At 44.3% G+C, this 20,190-nt stretch overlaps 1 protein-coding gene across 6 annotated transcripts in view; it reads right to left on the reverse strand.

Moving 5' to 3' along the window:
* The window catches only part of LOC118343022 (SH2 domain-containing adapter protein F-like), a 91,690-nt gene extending 71,815 nt beyond the window's left edge, over positions 1-19,875 (reverse strand). For all 6 annotated transcript variants that reach the window (XM_035681772.1, XM_035681755.1, XM_035681746.1 and 3 more), the window contains exons 1-2: positions 19,265-19,875; positions 4,076-4,208 (exon numbers count right to left, since the gene is read on the reverse strand). In XM_035681772.1, the coding sequence (XP_035537665.1) occupies positions 4,076-4,208; positions 19,265-19,696 (565 nt within the window). In that variant the 5' untranslated portion in view covers positions 19,697-19,875. The remainder of the gene's footprint in view (positions 1-4,075; positions 4,209-19,264) is intronic.
* Between the last annotated feature and the right edge of the window lie 315 nt (positions 19,876-20,190).

Consider the following 20,190-nt stretch of genomic DNA (forward strand, 5'->3'; position numbering starts at 1 on the left):
CACACACACACACACAGACAAGAACACCAGGCAGATCAGCTCACGCACACACAAAGTCACGCACGCGTGCACAATGGCGTGCGCGCCAACAGACACACGTACAAACGGCAGGCGTGCACACTCTTATGTAAACGGCTGTGGCACTTTTCGCCTCAGGCCTTACATGCCACACCTTACACTATGTGGTTGAGTGTGTGTTTGTGTGTTTAAGGTGTGAATGTTGTGTAATCAAAGGATTATAATTGGGTCTTCAAAACAGCACGTCCGGTTTCTACAGAATTTAGCTTGACATATTTTATAAAAACATGCACTCTTTTGTGATTTAATAACAGAGCAATGTTTGTTCTGATGTGTGTGGGGCCTCAGGCTTGTTTCATCTGTGCAGAAATCTGGTTTTGTCCTGTAGACTTTCCAATTCAAGTTGTAGGAATAACAATGCAGGAAGCACTACTTGGAACTAAAGCAGGTGTACGTCAACAAAACAGTTGGCCTCAAAATGAATTTCCTCTGTAATCCTCTACAACAATAAAGGTGTAGATTAGGCTGTAATGAGCTTTATATACTGTATATATCTTACACATTTCTATTCAAAATAATGTTCAATGAATGGAATCACATCGGCAGAATAATCAGCTCAACTCATGAGGTTGCAATGGCTCATAAAAAGCTAAATGCAAGGGAGAGAGGGGAGGAGCATTGAGTCGGAGAATGATTTCAGAGTCATTGTACAAAGTCAGCTAATTAAGGTTTGGAAACAACATCTTTACATCCAAAAGAGTTCAAGTAGCCTACAGCAGCAATGCAATGTAAATAAAACAACATGTTTAGCTCATCTCCTAACAACTATTATTCTACCTGTAGTTTTGTTTGCGATCCTGAACATGCAGTGTGTGGTGGTTTTTACGGGGAAGAATTTTCTGGCACATAGGAAGTGTCTCAAGATGTCAGAAAAACTGAATTTCCTGGAAAGCACTGACAGCTGCAGACTTTAGAGCTAAAAAATTAGAATATATAATAGAAATATTCCCACGGTTTTCTCTGGAGAATTGCCATGAGCACCTCATGTAAATGAGATTGTTATGGAGACTTCTCAATCCCTGGAATAATTCATGGAACAGCTTAGTCACATTATTACTTTACAAAGTACCTAGTGTCTGATCACCCCTTAATCTCTGCATAGTGCATTGCAAAACCACAAGTGAGTCAACACAAAAGATAGTAATCTGAAGTGGCCAGTTTCAAAGAGGTTATGACATGCAACTGTTTCTGCATGTGTCAGAAAACATGGAAATATGAGCCACAGAGATATCCCAAGTTGATATGAAAGATTGATATCACTGCCTCTTAGGTAGAAAATTATAAATATCAGTATCAGCAGATACTAAGTATTAAATTACTGTAGTGATTGGGAAATTGAGAATTGGCCACAGCAACAACCTGTGTGTGCGTGTGTTCAGCGAGATTCAAGCCAACAGCAGCTCACAGTAAATCTTGTGTGGAAACCTGAAACCTAAAGATCGTCAGTGAAGACAAACTAAAAGCGTCAGATGGTTTGATTTATTTTCTACTATAGTCTACTTCTAATTGGAAATACTTTTTATAAGAAACTATCTCTTACACACCTTTGAATTTTACAAATTGAGACAGTTAAAGTCTGTTTTATGAGGAGGTAGACTAACCGCTTTATAGAGGATATAAATTTGGCTGCTGCAAAATTAAAAACTCTGCTCTGACAACCATAAATAGAAAAGATTCTGTTGTGCTGTCGTGTCTGGGGTTTTGAGTCCATCTGCACCCATCTGTGAACGTACGTGCCGAGAGGAGAAGGAGTCTGTTAGAGCTACGGCTTTCTACAGCCAACAGTCTGAGAGCTGAAGAAAACTCAAGTACTGTTAAAAGTGCGGGATGTCATTGAGTAAAAATGGGGCCTCGCCCGGAGAGTGAAAGAGAAAAGAGATGAGCCAGAGCAATAGTGGCAGAATGAGACAGGGGGAGATGCAAGCCTCTAGCTTCACATGAGCGCTTTGGTCCTTTCTTTGCTGCAGTGCAGTAGCCCATTCAGTGGTTCCTCTCTCCTTTTTAGCCAAATAAATTCAAAGTGTGCAGTTCTGCCTGACCAGTATGCTGTCAGAATGAGAGATGCAGCAATTACTCTATATCCATAGTCAATATACCGACGTATTGGTGCACGCACCCGGGCCCGCACCGTGCAGCAAAAGCAGCGCCTGACCCGCATTACATCACTGAGGTATCCCTGGGCAAGGCGCTTAACCCCCATCTGCACCAGTGGGGCTGAACTGAGCAGCATCCAACTGTGAATGTGTGTAGCTGTGTGAATTTGGAGCAAGGTATTGCTGAAAAAAAGCATCTATGCTCTGTGTTTCAACCCTGGAAAAAGAAAATCAGCAACACAACACATGCTACTAAAAATGACATTACATTCTAACTCAGTGTCATCAATGTGGTCAGTCTGAGTTACTTCTTTCACACATTTGATGGAATTATTCTGTAGATATTTCACTGGTGAATATATCAAATGTTAAATGTTGTTAAATTTCCCCACCTCAAATAATGCCATTCCTTCCACTGTGCCTGCATGGTTGAATTAAGTGCATTATTTAATGGTTGTTAAACCACTCATCTGTGGAATAACTCCATGGATCATTATAAATATTAAAAGGATGACAGTAGAGCCAAAGACATCGACTAACAGCTCTATTTAAAACAACGACTTGCCAGCTCAGTCAAAACAAGCTGAAAAATTGCCAATCAATAGATGGATAAAAGCATGGAGCCTGAAAACAACACCACTTCAGGTTTCAGGAGCAACCAGAAAGAACAACAACAACAACACAAAACTGAAGACTTCATCAGATCAAACAGACAGTTGCTGCCAGCATTATTTAGTTTGTCAACATAGCCAAATGCAGAACTGTGTCGAGTTGAATTCAACAGCACAGAAAAACTTGGATTAAGTTCAAGATTCAAGTGATACCACAAAAGGCTTGCTCAGATTTCTTTCTTTACAGCTTCCTCCACCTGAGAGCAGCGATAAATCTTGAGTTTTTGTACTCAGCTGAGGCAGTGACTGGGCCAGAGGTCAAACCAGTAAGACAGATGAAAACAAGAGATTGTCTAGGGGCCCATTAAAAGAAAATTGCTGAGGAGGGACAGAGACATTCATGTCCTGCCTTTGTGGGAGCAAAGGGAGCAACTACGTGTATGTGTGTTTGTGAGAGAACATTGTGTGCGGGAGGGTGAGAGGTACCAGTATATCGCAGATGATATGACTGTGTCAGTATATCAAGGCCTGAATACTGATATCTTGTAGTCATCCAAGTTTCAGAAACATCCATTTGAGGTCTGACAGTCATACAAACATGCCATTCTTAGGCTCTAAGGTCTGTTTAGGAGAGGAAAACAGATGCCACATGTTTTGTTTTCTCTGCATTTTTCATCATTTCTCTTCCCTTTCTGCACATTCTTTGTCCTTTGTCACTGCTGTGCTCCCTTAGCCACAGAATGAATGTACGCTGTGACAAAGCTGTGCGGAGAATGTGGTTCGGCTGAATTCTTATGTTAGCACACAGCTATTGTTGTCTCACAAAAAAAAGTCTTCCTGGAAATCCTAGCAAGTGGCTGTCACCACATGCACACAGTTAAGCGGAAAAGAAAGAAAAAAAAAAAACATTTTAAAAAAATCTCCTCTCTTTATTGGGCTTTTACCTCTGAGGTGTGTTTTAAATCACATGTATGATTTATGGGGACAAAGTCACTGCTTCTGAAAATGTTTTGACATCTTTACGACCACAGGTCATTTTTGCTCTGCTGCACCTGTCATGTGATGTGGCATTAGGCCATCTGAGCCTCTTTCACTAATTCCCATCGTGGAAACATATGGCTGAATCGCACTGCATACTAATTAATACTCCACTAGGACATACAATATTCGTTAATAGAAAAGACACAAATCAATTCATTGTCACTTAACCTGCAGTTACTCACTGAGATGTGAAGGTGGACAGAGGTAGCTGGGGGAGAAAACAGAAATATTTGAAAACTGAAAGTGTTCTACCTGCCATCATCTTCTGGGCCTCATACGGCTCCATGTAGCCATCATTCTCGGTTGTCACTTTCTCCGTACTGGTCTGGGTGCCACCAGCCTGCTCGGCGTCAAAAGGGTCCGCGTAGTCTTCAAGGATAATGAGCTGGAGAAGAAAAAAAAACAAGGAAAGGTGAAATGGATAGAGGGAAAAAAGTGAAATAGCAATAGGGGGGATTCATTTTGCTGCTCTGTTGAACACTACAACATGGGTTAGGTGTCAGGAGAGTTGTATGACAGATACTGCTGCAGCCCAGGACGGGACCAAGTGATATCCACCGAGGCAGGCCCAGGAGATAAAGGAAGAAACACATAAATAACAGCCCACCTCTGTATGCCTCAGCACACCACAATGCCTCAGCTTTTAGCCTTACAGCACGCTCTCTGCTACTGCTGGTCTGCCTAATTATATGATAGCCCAGTGACAGGCCTACATTTCAAAAGTAGAGGAAAGAAGACCACAACTGCTCAACTTTCTTAAGAGAAACAATTTGGCAGATTTATGCCGAGCTGGCAGTGAGCCACGGCTAATTGCAGTCTTGCTCTTTTGCTGAGCATTTTGTGCAGTAGATGGCAATTAGGTGGACGTCCTGAGACCCAGAAATACAGCTCAAACCTTTAGGGAGCAGAACAACAGTCTGCATCTATACTGCCTTGTGGGGATATTTGTTTTCTTGAAATGTTTGCTTCATCTACCAGGACACTGCTTTAAAAGTAAAGATCTTCTCTTAGAAAGGAAATAACCTCCCATCTGAGCCATCTGTCCTCTTGGACACTGGATCTAATGAGGGGGTGTGACTACAGGGGTTTGGGCCAGCTGTTAGAAAATTGACTTTTTCTCTGTTGAGGCTCCTGACAGTCTCGTCCTGCCAATCAGTGGGCAGAGCAGAAGGGCAAAACATGTTCTGGAACTTGAGACATTTTGGGAAAAGGGTTTCAAACAAATAAGGAAAGGCTTAAGCATGCACCTAAGGGAGCATGTAAACACGTACATGACTGGCACTACACCCTATGAGTCATGTGTAACAGGAAGGGATTTGGTTTCATTATAAACAAGCTCATCACTCATCTGGTGGATGGGGCCGGGCGGGGCAGGCTGGAGGTGGACCGAGCCTCATGCCCGCCGTGCTGTTCCTCCACCTAGCCAGCTTTCTGAGAACAACCACTGTCCATCTTTGCCACAGAGAGGGAGCATGCTTCCCAGAAGCAAACTCCATATACAGGCCACCCGTGAGAATGCCACAGGCACACACACACACACACCTGCCAAGCCTCAGGGAACCAAGTAAAATGTACAGATATATCCTTACAACTGTCTCTTCAGCTGGGAAAGCAGCGTCATTTGTACAGTACTGACTGAGGACAAGTGTCATTAAACACAGTCAGGAATTTAATAAAAGATGTCTTGAAAAGTTTGTGTTAAATGCGAGTTCACTCAGGATCATTTGTAAGCCGCTTAGTGACAGGGAAATGCTGCAGTTATTCCTGCACAGATCATCTCCACTGTACATGGATTAGGGAATAATAGCAAAGGAAGTAAGTACAACGGATGTGTTTCATAGCTACTGTGTGTTAAATCCTCCTTCCTCAATTTTCCCTCTCCATCTGTTTTGGGAAAAATAACTAGGACTTTTTTCTGCCACAGCATAATTATGGGTTCCTTGAATGTTTTGCTTCTGTGAATTCAAGCAGCGGGAAAAATCCAATACAAACATTGTCCCTGTTTGTTTTTGCTCCACACAAATATACATATTTCACTTACAAGTTTTAATCAAAATTCAGAAATTTGGATAAGCAACATCTCTGCAGCCCCAGAGGCCCCAAAAACTCTCTGTGAATTATGCATTGCAGCCACAGCGTCATTACCATCTTGCACCTTGTTGCATAGAGACTCAGTCATCAGTAATCATAGCGTGTGCCAAACCCACCTCAGATACAGTCACTGAAAACACAGCCCAGACCTAAGAATAAGTCACCCTCACTAAAAAAAACCATATGAATCAACTAAATGGGAGGGATGAAGGCCAGTGCCCATTTGACTGCGGTCCGCATACTGTAGCAGAGTGGCTCGAGGTTTGAGACCATAACCCACAGATGTGATAAAACACTCCAAATGTTGTATCTTACATTCTCTTCAGCAGCTTAGGATGACAGAAGTAGTTTATATATTTGCCCACAGCGAGGTTCTAGCAGAGCTCACGCCTAAAACTTCTACCACCTCACCACACTCACCTTTATGAGCCAAAGGAGGTTTGGGCATGTATCTGGAAATAATAGCAATCACTTGAGATTGTGTGGAGCCACTCCAAACACATGACATCATCTTTTGCTTTTCCTGTTGACATGTAGGACAAATAAAGGGTGGGGTATGTGATGAAAACCTCTGATAGCATCGGACAGAGTGATGGCTTCAGATTAAATGCAATCACAGATAAAAAAGCTTGGATTGGAGACTCAAACACAACGCTTTGTTTGGCCTTTTAGAAACAGTCTTGCCGTCCACAAGTTGTTAATATTTATGACTTGGAAATTTTGCTTTGGTAATGTCTGAAGTAGCATTGTACAGGGGGCAGAGAGCGCAGACACCTCGCTCTAATGTATGTGCCTTTTGCAATCCCAAACAATCAAAATCAGGCTAAATCAAAGTCTAATAGGCCTGCTGGTACTCTGAAAGCAAACAGGAATGGGCAATCAGTCACAAGTGGCTCTTGTTGTTCTGCTCTTTAACATTCTGCAGAGGCTGAGCCGGTATTTGAAATAATTCGAACTTCAGAAAAGGAATCCATTCACAGCTGCTAACACTGTGATCACCTTAATTATGGCCCCCGTACCCAAATATATATAATATATATAATATATTAGAGAAGGTTACCAAACAGCTAACACTACAACAACAGATTTATATTTTACAGGCATATATTTCACTCCAAGTTGGGCAGTAGTTGTCTTTTCAGTACATGGCTCATGTTCTTATTCCAGTCAGTGGGGATAGTAACGTTTTCTTTTCCCATCAAAAGCTAACTTAAGCGGATGACAAACCAGTTACCAGCATGACTACCTTGGACTAAAACTGAAACAAAAAGCAGTTGGTTGTGGCAGTGTGAAGAGGCAAATGTGTCACAACATAGCTCAAGATTATGGCACTGGATGATGACTAACAGGAGTGGTTTGTTCAAGACCTATCTTTTTGTCGAGTGAGAATTTGTGAGCTGCATGACCACTATCAGCACCGCCCCGTGTGTCACATTCATATCTTAGGTGAACCTCATGTGTACATCTACAATATTACATTGTTTATTACATTCGCAGGCAACAACATTATTCATTTTAGCCTGCATGGATCCTTCCTGGGCATCTGGAGATTTGAACCTTCAACTACTCAGATCAACAGACTGCCTCCGTAAGGCGCCATCACCCAGCCACTACAGCTTAGTACATGTTTGGGTGGAGGTGGTTAATATTTCCAAATTGTTCCAATGTGTCCTTCCTGTCCCACTGCACTAATGACTGCTCGACAGCAGGAGGAGCACGGGGTTGTGAGGAGAGGGGTGCTGGAGAGCGGCGGCATCGCCTGGGGACACGCCATCTGCCTTGTGGCATGCCAGGGTGTGTCAGGACTGCAGCCAAGCCACACTTGTCAGGAAAGCAAAATGTCCCCTCAGCACAAGACTGCAGTGCCTCCATGTATCAGGTCTTTGCTAAGCCGCGCTGTAAGCCTATGGGAATCTCACGCCACCACCTCACAGGCTTAGGCCGTGTCCTTGTGGCGGTTGGGTCCTTTACTGGTCTGCAGCATGGAGAGAGAACTCGCTCAATTACTTTCATTCCACAGCTCAGATCCCACGTTGGCCGTGTCTTACACCTGCCAGAGCTCTGGCAGCTCACAACAGACTTCTTGAAATGCACTACGGCTCTCGGGCAATGAAGCTGACTTCAAATCAGTGGGAACACAGGGGGAACATTAGCAAAGGAGGGAGACTATAACAGGCACCTGCCACTTTGGCTCAGTGCTTGACGAAGCTAGAGGTTGCAGGATTACATTTCGATTGGGCCCCGGTCTTCCATTAGACGTGAGAGAAATGGGCTACAGTTTGCCTCCTGCGCCCTTAATGGAGAGAGAATGTGTTCAGCTGGATTATCAGATAATCAGGAGAAAAAGAATACAAATTTCACAAACTGCATTAGTTGAAATTTGAGCACGGCTGGAAATTTGGTTACAATTATTAGAAAATAGGCTGCTCGATTTCTCTTTTCGCATTTCGAGCAAGCTGCACGTCCAGCGTAGCCATTTCAGAGCCGTAAACAACCAGAAGCAAATTCAATGTAACAGCAGACCTATGATTTCACCAGGCAAAAACCAGATAAACACTTTTAGAGAAAGATAAACATGCTAAAAATCCTGCTGTATGAGTGCAGACAGGAATATGATATTAATGTCATGGCTGGTCTGGGAAAGATTGAATGTGTCAAGGTTGATGCCTCTCTGAGGTTGGCAGAAAAGTCAGCAGGCTGTAGAACGAGGGTGGAGGGGAAAAAAAGAGGACTGACGTGTGTGATTTATGTCTCACGCCACGAGGGATTTCAGCCACTGATAACCTAATACAACTCAGTGCTTAGCAGCTCAATTGCATTACAGCATTTCAAAAGGCTTTTATTTTTTTGATTTTTTTGCTGCTATTGCTCTTTTGTTCTTCGGTGTAACAAAAAAAGAAAACACGCCACTACTGTGAGGACAGAAAGCCATTTTAAAGAAGAGAGCAAGGGAGGGGAGAGAAAGATGAGGGGACACTGTTTTTTATCTTTCTACAGAAGAGCACCGCCATGCATAAAGTATGTTTACTCCTGTTGGATGGAAAAATGCTCAAATGTTCATGTGGAAGCAAAACTCAGCAAACTGAGCATCACTGAAGTGCCTCTGCTGAGTGCTCCTCCACCTTCTCTTTGTCTGTGAACACAGGATGAATGCCGTGTGTGCAGTGTGCAGTCATTCAAGGATAACTTAGCCACAATTTTGGAGAAAGAACATAGTTGCAAGAAACACTCCCTCAAGGCAGTTTACTTAAGCAAAAATGATCACAGGTTCTCTGTTGACATAATGCAGTTACTATCAATAGGATACTTTTGCGTTTCTAAAAAGCGAGCGCAAATCTGGTTGCAATTCATTGAAGGCCCCTTGCAAAGACTGAGCCATGCTGGGCTCTGTATCGCCCAAACAGATTAGGCCGACAGAAAACCTGCACTGTCTCTCCTTAAGAGGAGAGGCTGCAGAATCACATTCCCCACCATGCAGACCTGACATTAATGAAACTTTATTGAAATGTTTCCTAAGAAACGCGACTTTTGCTTCTGCCTCTCTGTGAGCACGGAAGAGTAATGTGTCTCCACTAAGATCCTACTTACGAGTCTGCAAAGGTAGCTAATCAAATGTTAGATTTGCTATAAAGACACCCTTTCACAATCAGTTACAAGCTACTGCAGTCCGTGCACCACTTGAGATAAACAAAAATTCGGTTTATGTCCAGGTATATCCCTTTGCTTTGCTAATAGTGGGCATGCACGAATAAACAAAAGCAGATAGTGACTTGACAGACAACGAGATAAAAGCCTGCCCACACCTCTTCAGAACATGTACTGTATATTCTGATGATGCATAAAAAGACAGAGGCTCATGAAAATCATCTCTTCCATATTCCTTTCCTGCCACTCGCCCTCAAAAGGGCCTTTTCTTGACCATACCAGCTACAAACAGCAAGCGCAGGATTTACAGTCTATGTGCAACATATACTTTACTGTATATGTTTTCAGGATTCGATTTAGCATTCCCCTTTGCAGATCAGCGTGCTCAGCCATAGGTTTCACATGTGACTCCCTCAGCGACATCTGCGCTGTTCAAAGAACGGCTCACTTCTGTCTGCCGATTTATTTATTACACACACACCACCCCTTTAAGATTCAGACCACATTAAATGTTGGTTCTTCAGATCTCTGCACTCTTACTCATGTGGGGCGGCTTTCGCACGGCAGTCGGGGTGAAGCCAGTTCTTTTGGCAACAACGGATTTAGCCTGTTGTTGATCATGGTTTGCATGGGAATGATTCCAGATGCAGCAACACTGACACTGATACCAACCACCACACTTCAGAGGGATACACTAAAATAGTGGAGTCAGAGCAGCAGTGAATGGAAGGGAGCCTAAAAACACATTATGTACACCTGGATGGTCCTCACATCATCACTCTATGGGTTACTGTGCATTATGAGGCTTTTATGGCACCTATAGTTCTGTATGCTGTGTGGGTTATGGCTTTTCAGTTTACTTAAAGTAGACACACACACACACACACACACAGATAGAAAGTTAACATATGCACTTCCAAAAATGGAAAAGGAGTGGGCTAGGTCTCAATCAGTGTTGAAGTAGGATGACTAGTGTTCATTATCAGAACTCAAATCAGACTTTTTAAAGATATTCCGTCTGTACAAGTTACTTGTGACATCCCAGGCAATCAAGAAGAACTACCAGAAATTTCCCTTAGAGTTTAAAAAAAAAAAATCCATAGACCTGCAAGAAGTTACAAATAGGATCAACTTCTTCCAGTTTAGCTTGCTTCATGACATCCTTTCTTACTGTACAACAAGTACCTGCAGCATCAAGTCTCCGGGTTTTCATATCACTGAAATAAACTCCTACAATTGATTCAATCATCAGCATCACGTTAACAGAGGAGACCATGGGCAAATGTAAATTTACATGATATTTTCTATAGGATCAGCATTCTTCTTTTTTCTAGAGCTGACGGGCCATGTACCGGGTTCGAGTCTGACCTCTGGCCCTTTGCTGTGTGTCATCCCCTCTTTTTGTGTGGCCTTGTGTGGATGTTATTATTTGCCCCAAAGCACTTTTAAAAGTATATTCCCATCCAATTTTAGCCCTCAGAATGCAAACATTACAAAGTACATTTAGTTATATTCATCACACAACATCCCAATCCAGAGGCAACCTCGAAAGCAATGCTAATATGAAAGAATCACTAATAATAATATTCATAATAATAATAACACAGACGTTGAAAGACAAACATTGTTTTAATTCAAAAGGTGAAAAGTTCACAATTGAATTGGTTTTAAATGACCACATTCAATCCACATGAGCTAAATGATCTGCATGTCACCTTTGTAACATCATTACTCTGTCAGGCAGTGTAAGTAGATATGTGTCATTGGAATCGCTCAAACAAACACTCCTGAACTGCACTGGGAGAAAGAAAACCATGTCCCGCTCATCCATTCCTCTCTATATGAACAAATCACATATTGGCTTCTACAATTTGAACTAGTTAAATGTGTAACCTCACCTTACTTTTCAATAAATTCCTATTCTGGCTGCCCTCCTCTCCTGATAAATGACTGCATCCTCCTTTATTACCCTACGCGGTGAAGCACAAAAAAGGTACCCCAACTTGTCCCTAAGCAGCTCCTTCATTGAAACAAACTCCACACAGCCACTTAAGGCCTCCAGTGGAGAAAAGGGAGGAGGCTGTGGGTTGCAACCGAAGAAGGTGCTCTTAATATGCGACAGATATTCAAGATTAAGTATTTGGCGACACGCTTGACAAAATCCAATTTCCTTCCTGTGCCCCCATCCCTCTGTGATAGATTTATTGGCAGTGTTTCTGCTACATACAGTTAGTGGTGTGGCACTAGAGTTGATGATAATTCAGGTGCTACAATGGAATGTTGGAATGTTGATGAAATATGGTAATCCCCTGCCCTTGTGAATGAGCGATTTGTCCTTAACATGGCCTACACCGATTCCCTCCATCACTACAGTCGCACATATTACAGGAACACTCATTTGTCTTTTAATTTGAGAATGAGGTAGGATTGCCAAAAGAGGAAAAATATGCTGACATACTGTAGACATGCAATCCACTCCCATGTGACGCTGCTACCACAACGCACAGGCAAAAAAGATAAAAACTGACACAATTAGGAAACTGGGGCTTCGTGAAACAACACGAGGCGACCCACTGGGACGGAGGCTTTGATTTCGGAGAGTGATTTATGGAGCGCAGAGGAAAAACAAGCCGCAGTCAGGCAGTAAACAAAGCTACAGATTTTGATGTGAGGACGTCTTGATTGAGGCTGGAAGCTCTGTGGCCTCAGATAGCCTCTCTGTGGCGACGATGCACTGAGGTCCCTGCACGTCGCCTACACTGACAATAGAGCGAGCACGCAGGGTGGAGTCCCACACCGCTGCCATTGCTACGTGGCTTCCCACCTCTCTGGCCGGTGGGAATAATAGCAAAAGGCTAGAGAGGCTATATTAGGAGGAGGGGGGGGGGGGGGACAGAGCCCTCGGTGGAGCTCACAGCAGCTACGTGTAGTCAACATTTGTCACTATTTCCGACATCTCGATTGCTCATGTCCAAACAGCTGAGAACGTTAAACCTGGTTACATTTTAGCAAGCAAGCAGCAACCAGAATAGCCAGCTTACACGGAGGGGCAAGCACAGACTTGTCAAGTTAAAAAGGGAATGTCACCAAGTTGTAAACACTTCCTGTCAGGAAGGGAGCACTTCCTTAATCCTGGAGCAACCAACCCATTCCTTATGTTCCACCAAACAACAGCAGACAGTGGCTTTCTACCTCTGCCCGTGCTCCTATCACAATAACAGCAACAACAGTTTAACTGTGAAAAATACACACAGCCCAATGTGACCTCTTGTGAATAATTCACAGATCTGAGGCGCGTTACAACGGACTACAAATTATTTGGTAGACTCATTACTCATTCACAGAATGAAACAAAATGAAAGCCTGGAATCCCACTCAGAAGAAATGGAAGTGTTCAGCTTCCTGGTGGGCACTCAGATCACAGGGCAGCTCTGTTTGCAAGACGGAAGTCTGGCTGCCTCCTGCAGTGTGACACAAAAACAACAGCCTGCACTCAGGAGATAAAAAAAGCTAATCAGATCTCTATGATATCTACACTCTACTGTATTTGGTTGCAAAAATAACTATTGGACTACAGCTCAAATTTACACCGCCTTTTTCTTACTAAAGGCAGGTTCTGGTTCTGCAGAAACAGTGCAAAGAAGTCAATGTGCCATGCAGATTTCTCCCTTTGTGCCTTAGATGGTATGCAGGCTCAGGGCTCAATTTGTTTCCTTTTAATCGGTGTGTGACGATCTGCCTGCCCACCAGGACTCCCCCCTTCTACATTCAGCTACACACACACTGTCATTAAACAAAACAGAGCCATGTGTCTACAACTCCCCAGCGGCCAAAGCTGCAGAACTAGTCTGCAGGCTAATTGTGACCTGGTGGAATCATGTGACTGATGTTCCGGTGCAAAGCTAGAAAAAGCAAATTGAGCAACAAACACAACAGACCCCATCGGGACTCTTTAAACTGAAAAAAAAAGGCTCCCAGATGGAGAGGAAGACGAAAAAGCAAACAATTGCTAAAGGCCATCATTTCCAAGACCTATAACTTTCAAGTACATGTGGTGGGATGGTTGTATATAAAATCTAACCATGGCTAGTTATTACCCTCAGTGAAGCTGGATTACAGTGCCGTCGTGCCGTACATTTAATAGGATTTGTGGATTCGCCAAAAGGATATCTTGATGAAAAGCCGAACTTGTCTGTGCTCAATTGAATGAGCATTACATTAGGGCTTCAAGCGTCTCCTCCACTACAGGATGACTTCATCCTGCCCCAGAGAGGCGGGGCTTTAACATGTATGCTGTTAGGCTCTGTGCTCCTTCCTTCCTTTCAAAGTGCCCTTCCAGGATTCTTATTCAGGTCACTGGAATCCATTGTGGTATTTTTTTTTATCATGGACACAAAAGAATAAAAAAAAACAAAAAAAAACCTTGAGTATAAAATATGTTAGGCGTTAAAAGAGCAATGTGTGGTATTCTGAGCAGCGAGTAATTAAACCTGAACATCTTGTAGGTTTCAACCAGCCACTGACTTTGAGAAAATGCTTTAGATGCTTTAAATAGTTGAGGAAATGCATGGCATTCTTCTACACGTCAGTGAAGAGTGGGTCAGACTGGAAACAGAAATGTCACAATCATGCCTGCCACTTCATGCCAACAATATCACAGACTAGACTTTATTGTCACTGCACTGAGTCAGAGTAGCCATAGCAACACACTGTCATATTTTACACAATTTATTATACAGATCAAAATAATTATCTACTTACTTAAATGTATGAGTCACATTCTGCCCGCCACTGACGGTAACACATTTGTCATTACGGAGCATGATTAAGAAAAACAACAGCTGCAAAATCCAAGACATGCACAACACAGCCTGCACACCAGATTCTTTCAACCTGGGGTTCACATTGTCACTGCAGTGCAACATGACTTCCAATTATTACTGTTAAGTCTATATATTATTCCCATTATGTATTCATTCTGCTTGGTGGTCCAAATGTAGAAAATGCTCTTCATTTTAAATAATCTGAGTAACTAAATATGACATTATGTACAACACTATGGTACTGACTGTATAAACAGGTCAGTGTGACTGTAGAACAAAAAGAGCACGTGGAGTCAGGCCTGCTATCAACCTCGCCAGCCTCTGTCTGACACAGAAAGCTAGAGAACTGCCTTAAAAGGGGTGCTCTAACAAAACATGATGGGCTCTGATGTTTTCATCCATTTTCTGGCTCCCTGAAGAAACCCACTCTCACAGACCCAGGTGATATTGACGTTTGTGCTTGACATTTCTCCTATCACTGGCATAGATGAGAGCGTGAAAGGCCGATGGGACGCGTTTATAAAACTCCACCGAGGTCTGGAGTGCCTGGCTGGAAGGCCAAGCGAAGGTTGTGGGGAAATTAAGCTGAGCCCAGTTCTGCCACGCTCTGCTGGCGCTGTGATCTGCCAGCCAGTCAAACAAGCCTCATCTACCTACGCTGTGGTAGACTGTATCTTGGAGGTGTATCTGTGTATCAGCCCTCTCACGCACTGCAGTGCCCCATCTCAAGTTCAATCTGATCGTTACACAAATGCACTCCGAAGCATGCAAAAGACAAAAGGAAGGAAGCTATCATGGCAGCCTGTATTGAGGCATCGCTTCCTTTGTTTCATCGAATGTGACGCACTTGTTGATACTAAAAACAATGTCCGATCACCACAACTCCAGAAATGCAACACGCCATGCTTCAACATCTGTGCTACCTCCATTACCTGTAGGAGTGGTGACAAACCAAATCATTCCTTCTAGAGCTCATAGTTAGTCATAGGAGTGATGAGCAAACAGTGCTCATCAATGGACCCTTTGTGGCACTATTGGCAACCAAAACCTAACCAGTTCTTCCTCGACCTGAGGCCTCACTTGCCACTACATTCCACGGAAATCTGTTGACTAATGTGGGAGACATTCTGCTAAATAACAAACACACCTCCAGACAGGATAAAAAAACAGAACTTTCTTGGCGGAGATAACAATGGTTTTCCACCTCCAGCATAATCAACTGAAATGCTGAGCAAGGCCTTATAAAAAAAAGTGCATGGAAAAGATGTAGGGAAATAAGCACAGCGGAAATGTTGCTGTCTGGGCTTCTGATCCAACTGCAGGTTTCTATAGATAGATAAGCTGCCTCACAGGACCACTGAGTCAAAGGGCCCCCGAGCCGCGAAGGGAGCCGCAGTTCGATTGGAGCCGCAGTTTCCCAGGTGCACAGGCGGATACCGGTGATGACTGGGCACACTTCACAAGGATCGCCGCCGCAGCCTGTCGGCGCCGCGCCACTGCTTTTGTTGACACATTTCCGAGCGGCGCCCATCATCACTTTCGCCTGTCCTTGAGAGAAGTTAGGTTAGTGCTGAGTAGAGCGACGAGCTGGGAGACGAGGGCTTTAATTAGCTCCGAGGCAGGACGATAGTTGATCATCTCCCTCGACTCGCTCTACCATGAAGGGCTTGGCGTCATTAAAAACAAAACTCATCGCAATGCCTTGAAAACTCCAAACTACAAGTAACAATCAGCGTCCAAGTCAAGCTCCAGACGGAGACAGAATAAAATGACACCTCTCAGATGATGACTGGCTTAAAAAACACCTATGAAAATGTAGCGGATAGCATATATCTTGCAGAACAGATATACAGTATTGCATGTTAAACATTGGTTATCTTGGCTGTTTCCCTGTGGAAGCCTGGTGAAATAGAAATGGACTGGGGGAAATTCACTTAACGCTGCTATTGGCGTTTCAGGCATTAGGTAAGCAGTGATATAATTAGCATTCATGAGTCAAGTAATTAAAACGTCAATGTGACCAAGCAGTGCTGTTAAGACACTTGTGTGCTCTTTGCTCAGTCTCCAGCAGTCAGCATTTAGTCTGCGCAGTTCAAAAAAAGACTCCGTTTACTATCGCACTGATGGCAAGTGTCTCTTAGTCTGTGAAGAAGATTGCCCGAGAAATGTAGCTATAAAACAGTTTCAACATGAAGCTTCCCCAAACAAGAACCTTCAACCTTTCAACAGCAGCCAAAAGGGAAAAGTAAACCGCAAACAGTGTGTCCTCCCACAGAGAGCGTTGAAACAAGTGTCTGCATAATGGGACAATCCTACATTAACAGCACTTTTAAAAGCACCTGGAGAGTACTCCTAACAAGGATTTACAAACAATTATCAAGGCCAGCCACAGTCGGAAAGGAAATCCTTAGCTTACAGACGAAACCGTAATCCTCCCAGAAGTTTAAACAGAAAACCTCACAGCGCTCTTAGAAGCAACAGTGTAGTTACAGAGGAGCACGGTGGCTTATTTGAAGGGCTCTTTCTGCAAGTTATTCTTGCTTTATTTAATACATTATATACACTGCACGTGTGTACAAGCTCTCATTTTTGGACAGTTGAGAAAAACGTTACAACACTGAAACAAAACCAATGTAACAAAGACTGCAAAGCGACATGTTTTTGGGAAGGCATTGCTGCTGCACACTCCCCTTTACTACGGGCAGCGTCAGGTGACTGACAGGTGAGCCATGCAGTGCACGTCCTCAGCTCAGCACAAAGGAAGAAGTGCAGAACGTTTACAAAACCAAATTAAGACTTAGCGATTACTATGATGGATTATACTGCACCGACAATTTCCAACTCCGTGGAAGCTTTTTCAATACTCCGCATGATAGATGGCAACACACTGTAAAGGTGGCACAGCAGTCCCAGATATCTCCAGTCTGCTGAAAGCACACAAACACCAACCATGGATAGTGTGAAGAAGAGGGACCAACTGGACGACTAGTACAAAAAAAACCCCACGTTATCTGTTCTCCATCGCGCTCCCCTCTCCTCTACTACACTATTTTCATTGAACCTTCAGCACCTGACAAGAAACCTCTACCCTCGACGTACTGCTTAAGCCCACCAGCTGTCACTACTGATTTAGCTCATCCGTAACATCATTCATATCGGTAGGTGTGAGGTATTTAAACCGTACGCCACCATCATCCGCCTGTCTGTTAAAGCCATATGTGCACATGAGGGGGGAAGAGGAGGGGCAGAGGCAACTGTATTCCTGACTGGGAGAGATCCAGATAAACTCCAATTAACATAAGACAACAATATTCTGTTTAATCAGCTTGAACAGCTGCAGTGGCTGGGGGACAACTGTAAACTCTGGCTTCCTGCGTATTTTATTGATAACACATAGCGGTGTGAATATTAAACACCAAGTTCACAGGGGTTGCTGGAAACACTGTCTGACTGTATGGGGAAACAAACACTGGCAGGGGAGGTAGTTTTATGAGCTTAACAAGGTTCCCAGTCTTTGTGTTGAGCGCATATGGGAACTACAGATGACAGATGTGTTTTGTGTGATCGAAACTGGGGCGAAAAAACAGCCTCTCTTCGCGCAACGCTCCCGTGACAGGCTGCTGCACACACTGTGGAACAGAACTAAAAGCGTCGAACCAAAAGCAACTGCGAAGTCGCCACACGTCACAGGGACAGGTGCGAAAGCGAACACGAGAGGGGGAAGTGACGTGGAGGTGAAGTCAAGACGGCCGCCGACATTTCAAGACACAGCTGGGATTGAGACGCGAGGAAACCGCGGTGCACAGTGTGTATCTTCACAGGGCCGTGCTTCCTCCTCTGAACATGAGCTGTGCAGACACTGAAACATTCCTCAGTGGACTCATCAGATGGTGTGTCCTTAACCTCACTGACACGGAACATCTCAGGTTTCTCCAAATGAACCCGCTGTGTATGAATTCCTGAGGAGCCTGACGTGACGGCGAGTTCCAAGGCAAAGCCTGCATGCATTCTACCTGTTTGACTGTCTCCACGCTCGCTTTGTGCGCAACCAGATCCATGCATTAGCCACAACCTCAAAAGGTGAAGAAAAGAAAAAAGAAAAAGAAAAAAGGGAGAGGCTTGGTGTGTTATCTTCAGAGAAATGTGCCAATAGAAGCTCAAATTAGAGTCATATATCCATAAGCCCATCACAAGTAACCCCTCCGCAAGGCAGCAGGCATCACTGCGAAAAGAACATTCACTAAATTGATCTGTCTAGCTTAAAAAGATTAGATTAAAGTCCAATTAGAGGCACTGTGAATAAGTTTAGATCACACTGGTGCTTGAGAATAAGCTGGAGATGGAGATGGGCACAGCACACACACACACACACATTTCCCCCAGCAGAGCAGAGTTTGCCAGCACTTTACAGCAAGTGAACTGTCAAAAAGAAAGCAAAAGATCATATATTTTAAGTGTGAGTGTATATCTGCTGCGATATTGAGCTGTGTGTCAGAGTGCTCCCTCCACAGCACTCCCTGTAGTGCAGGTTAGTTATTAGACAGAGGCGGATGTCGCAACTCACGCCGTTGTGTGGTTGTGATAACAAGTTCTGCCGGTTATAACGATTCATTCAGTACAGGAGTAGGTCAAATGCTTCATTCATCAACAGCGTGTCTGATTTGAGATTTTTCAAAAAAGACAGGCACCAGTTTTATGGGAACGAAGAGTAAATGTGTGATTTGATTCAAAGCAAAACTTGGCTCAAAGATAAATGTGGGGTAACCTTCATTGAGGAGAACTGCCGCTTTTTATTTGATTTTTTTAATGCTAATTAAGAAGCAATAGAGTCGTTTCCCTCTACTCTACCACAGACTAATGCTTGCACTTAAACTTCACCCACCTTCTCCTTGTTGTCGTGGTCCGAGGGAGGTGAGGTCGGAGATTTAACACTCCCTACAGCAACAGCTTGGGTGACTGTGACACCGCCGCCTGGAGCTGGGCTGCTCTTTTCGATTGTTTCCACCTTGATAAGTCGGTGTTTCGGTGACACATACTTGATATCCGGCGACCCCACAGTGTTCGAGCTCGGGCCGAATGAAATATTTCCACCTGGAGTGTACGGGTCCTCGAAGTCCAGCTCCTTTTGTAGTTTGTAAGCAGCGAGGATGTCCGGCTGAGCGGGGCTCGGGAAGGTGGCCCCGGAGCTTGTTTGTTGGTAGCCAGGCGCACCGGGCACACCGGTGTGACAGTGTCTGTAGTCCGGTTTCGGAGGCGCCGGAGGGGGTGCTTTGGTAGTTTTGAATCCTAGGTGCTCCTTGAACCACTTGGCCATGCTGCCAGTGCATCGCTCTCAAGTCAATGAATGTAGTTTACTTCCACCTTTCCTGCCAGCGCGAGCCCGTGTCTGGTCGTCAAAGTGGGATCCCCCGCGGGTCACTCGCGCCCAGCAGACCGGTGTCGGAGCGCGTGTCCGCCAGTTCTCGGGCGCTCCTGTCGGTCCGCAGAGGAGCGGTGGGGGGGCGGGGGTGGTTGGGGGAGAGAGAGAGAGAAGAGAGAAAGAAGAGAGAGAGAGAGGGGGGGGGAGAGAGAGAGCAGCCACAGGCACTTTCTGATCTGCCCTGCCGCAACTCTGTCACTCACTGCTCGGCTGCTCTCCACGTCAGGTTTCCAGACTACGCAACATGGGAGCGCTTGTGCAAGAGGAACACACGCCCCCCCCCCACAACCTGCCCTCCTACCTGAGAACATTCACTGCCACCTACCGGACTTCTGAAACTCCACTGACTGTTGAGACTGTAAACGCCCGCCACCGCTGCATTAATGTCT

The sequence above is a fragment of the Morone saxatilis genome, unplaced genomic scaffold (assembly GCF_004916995.1).
Source record: "Morone saxatilis isolate NCDOM2014 unplaced genomic scaffold, NCSU_SB_2.0 Contig11, whole genome shotgun sequence".
Classification (NCBI taxonomy): Eukaryota; Metazoa; Chordata; class Actinopteri; family Moronidae; genus Morone; species Morone saxatilis.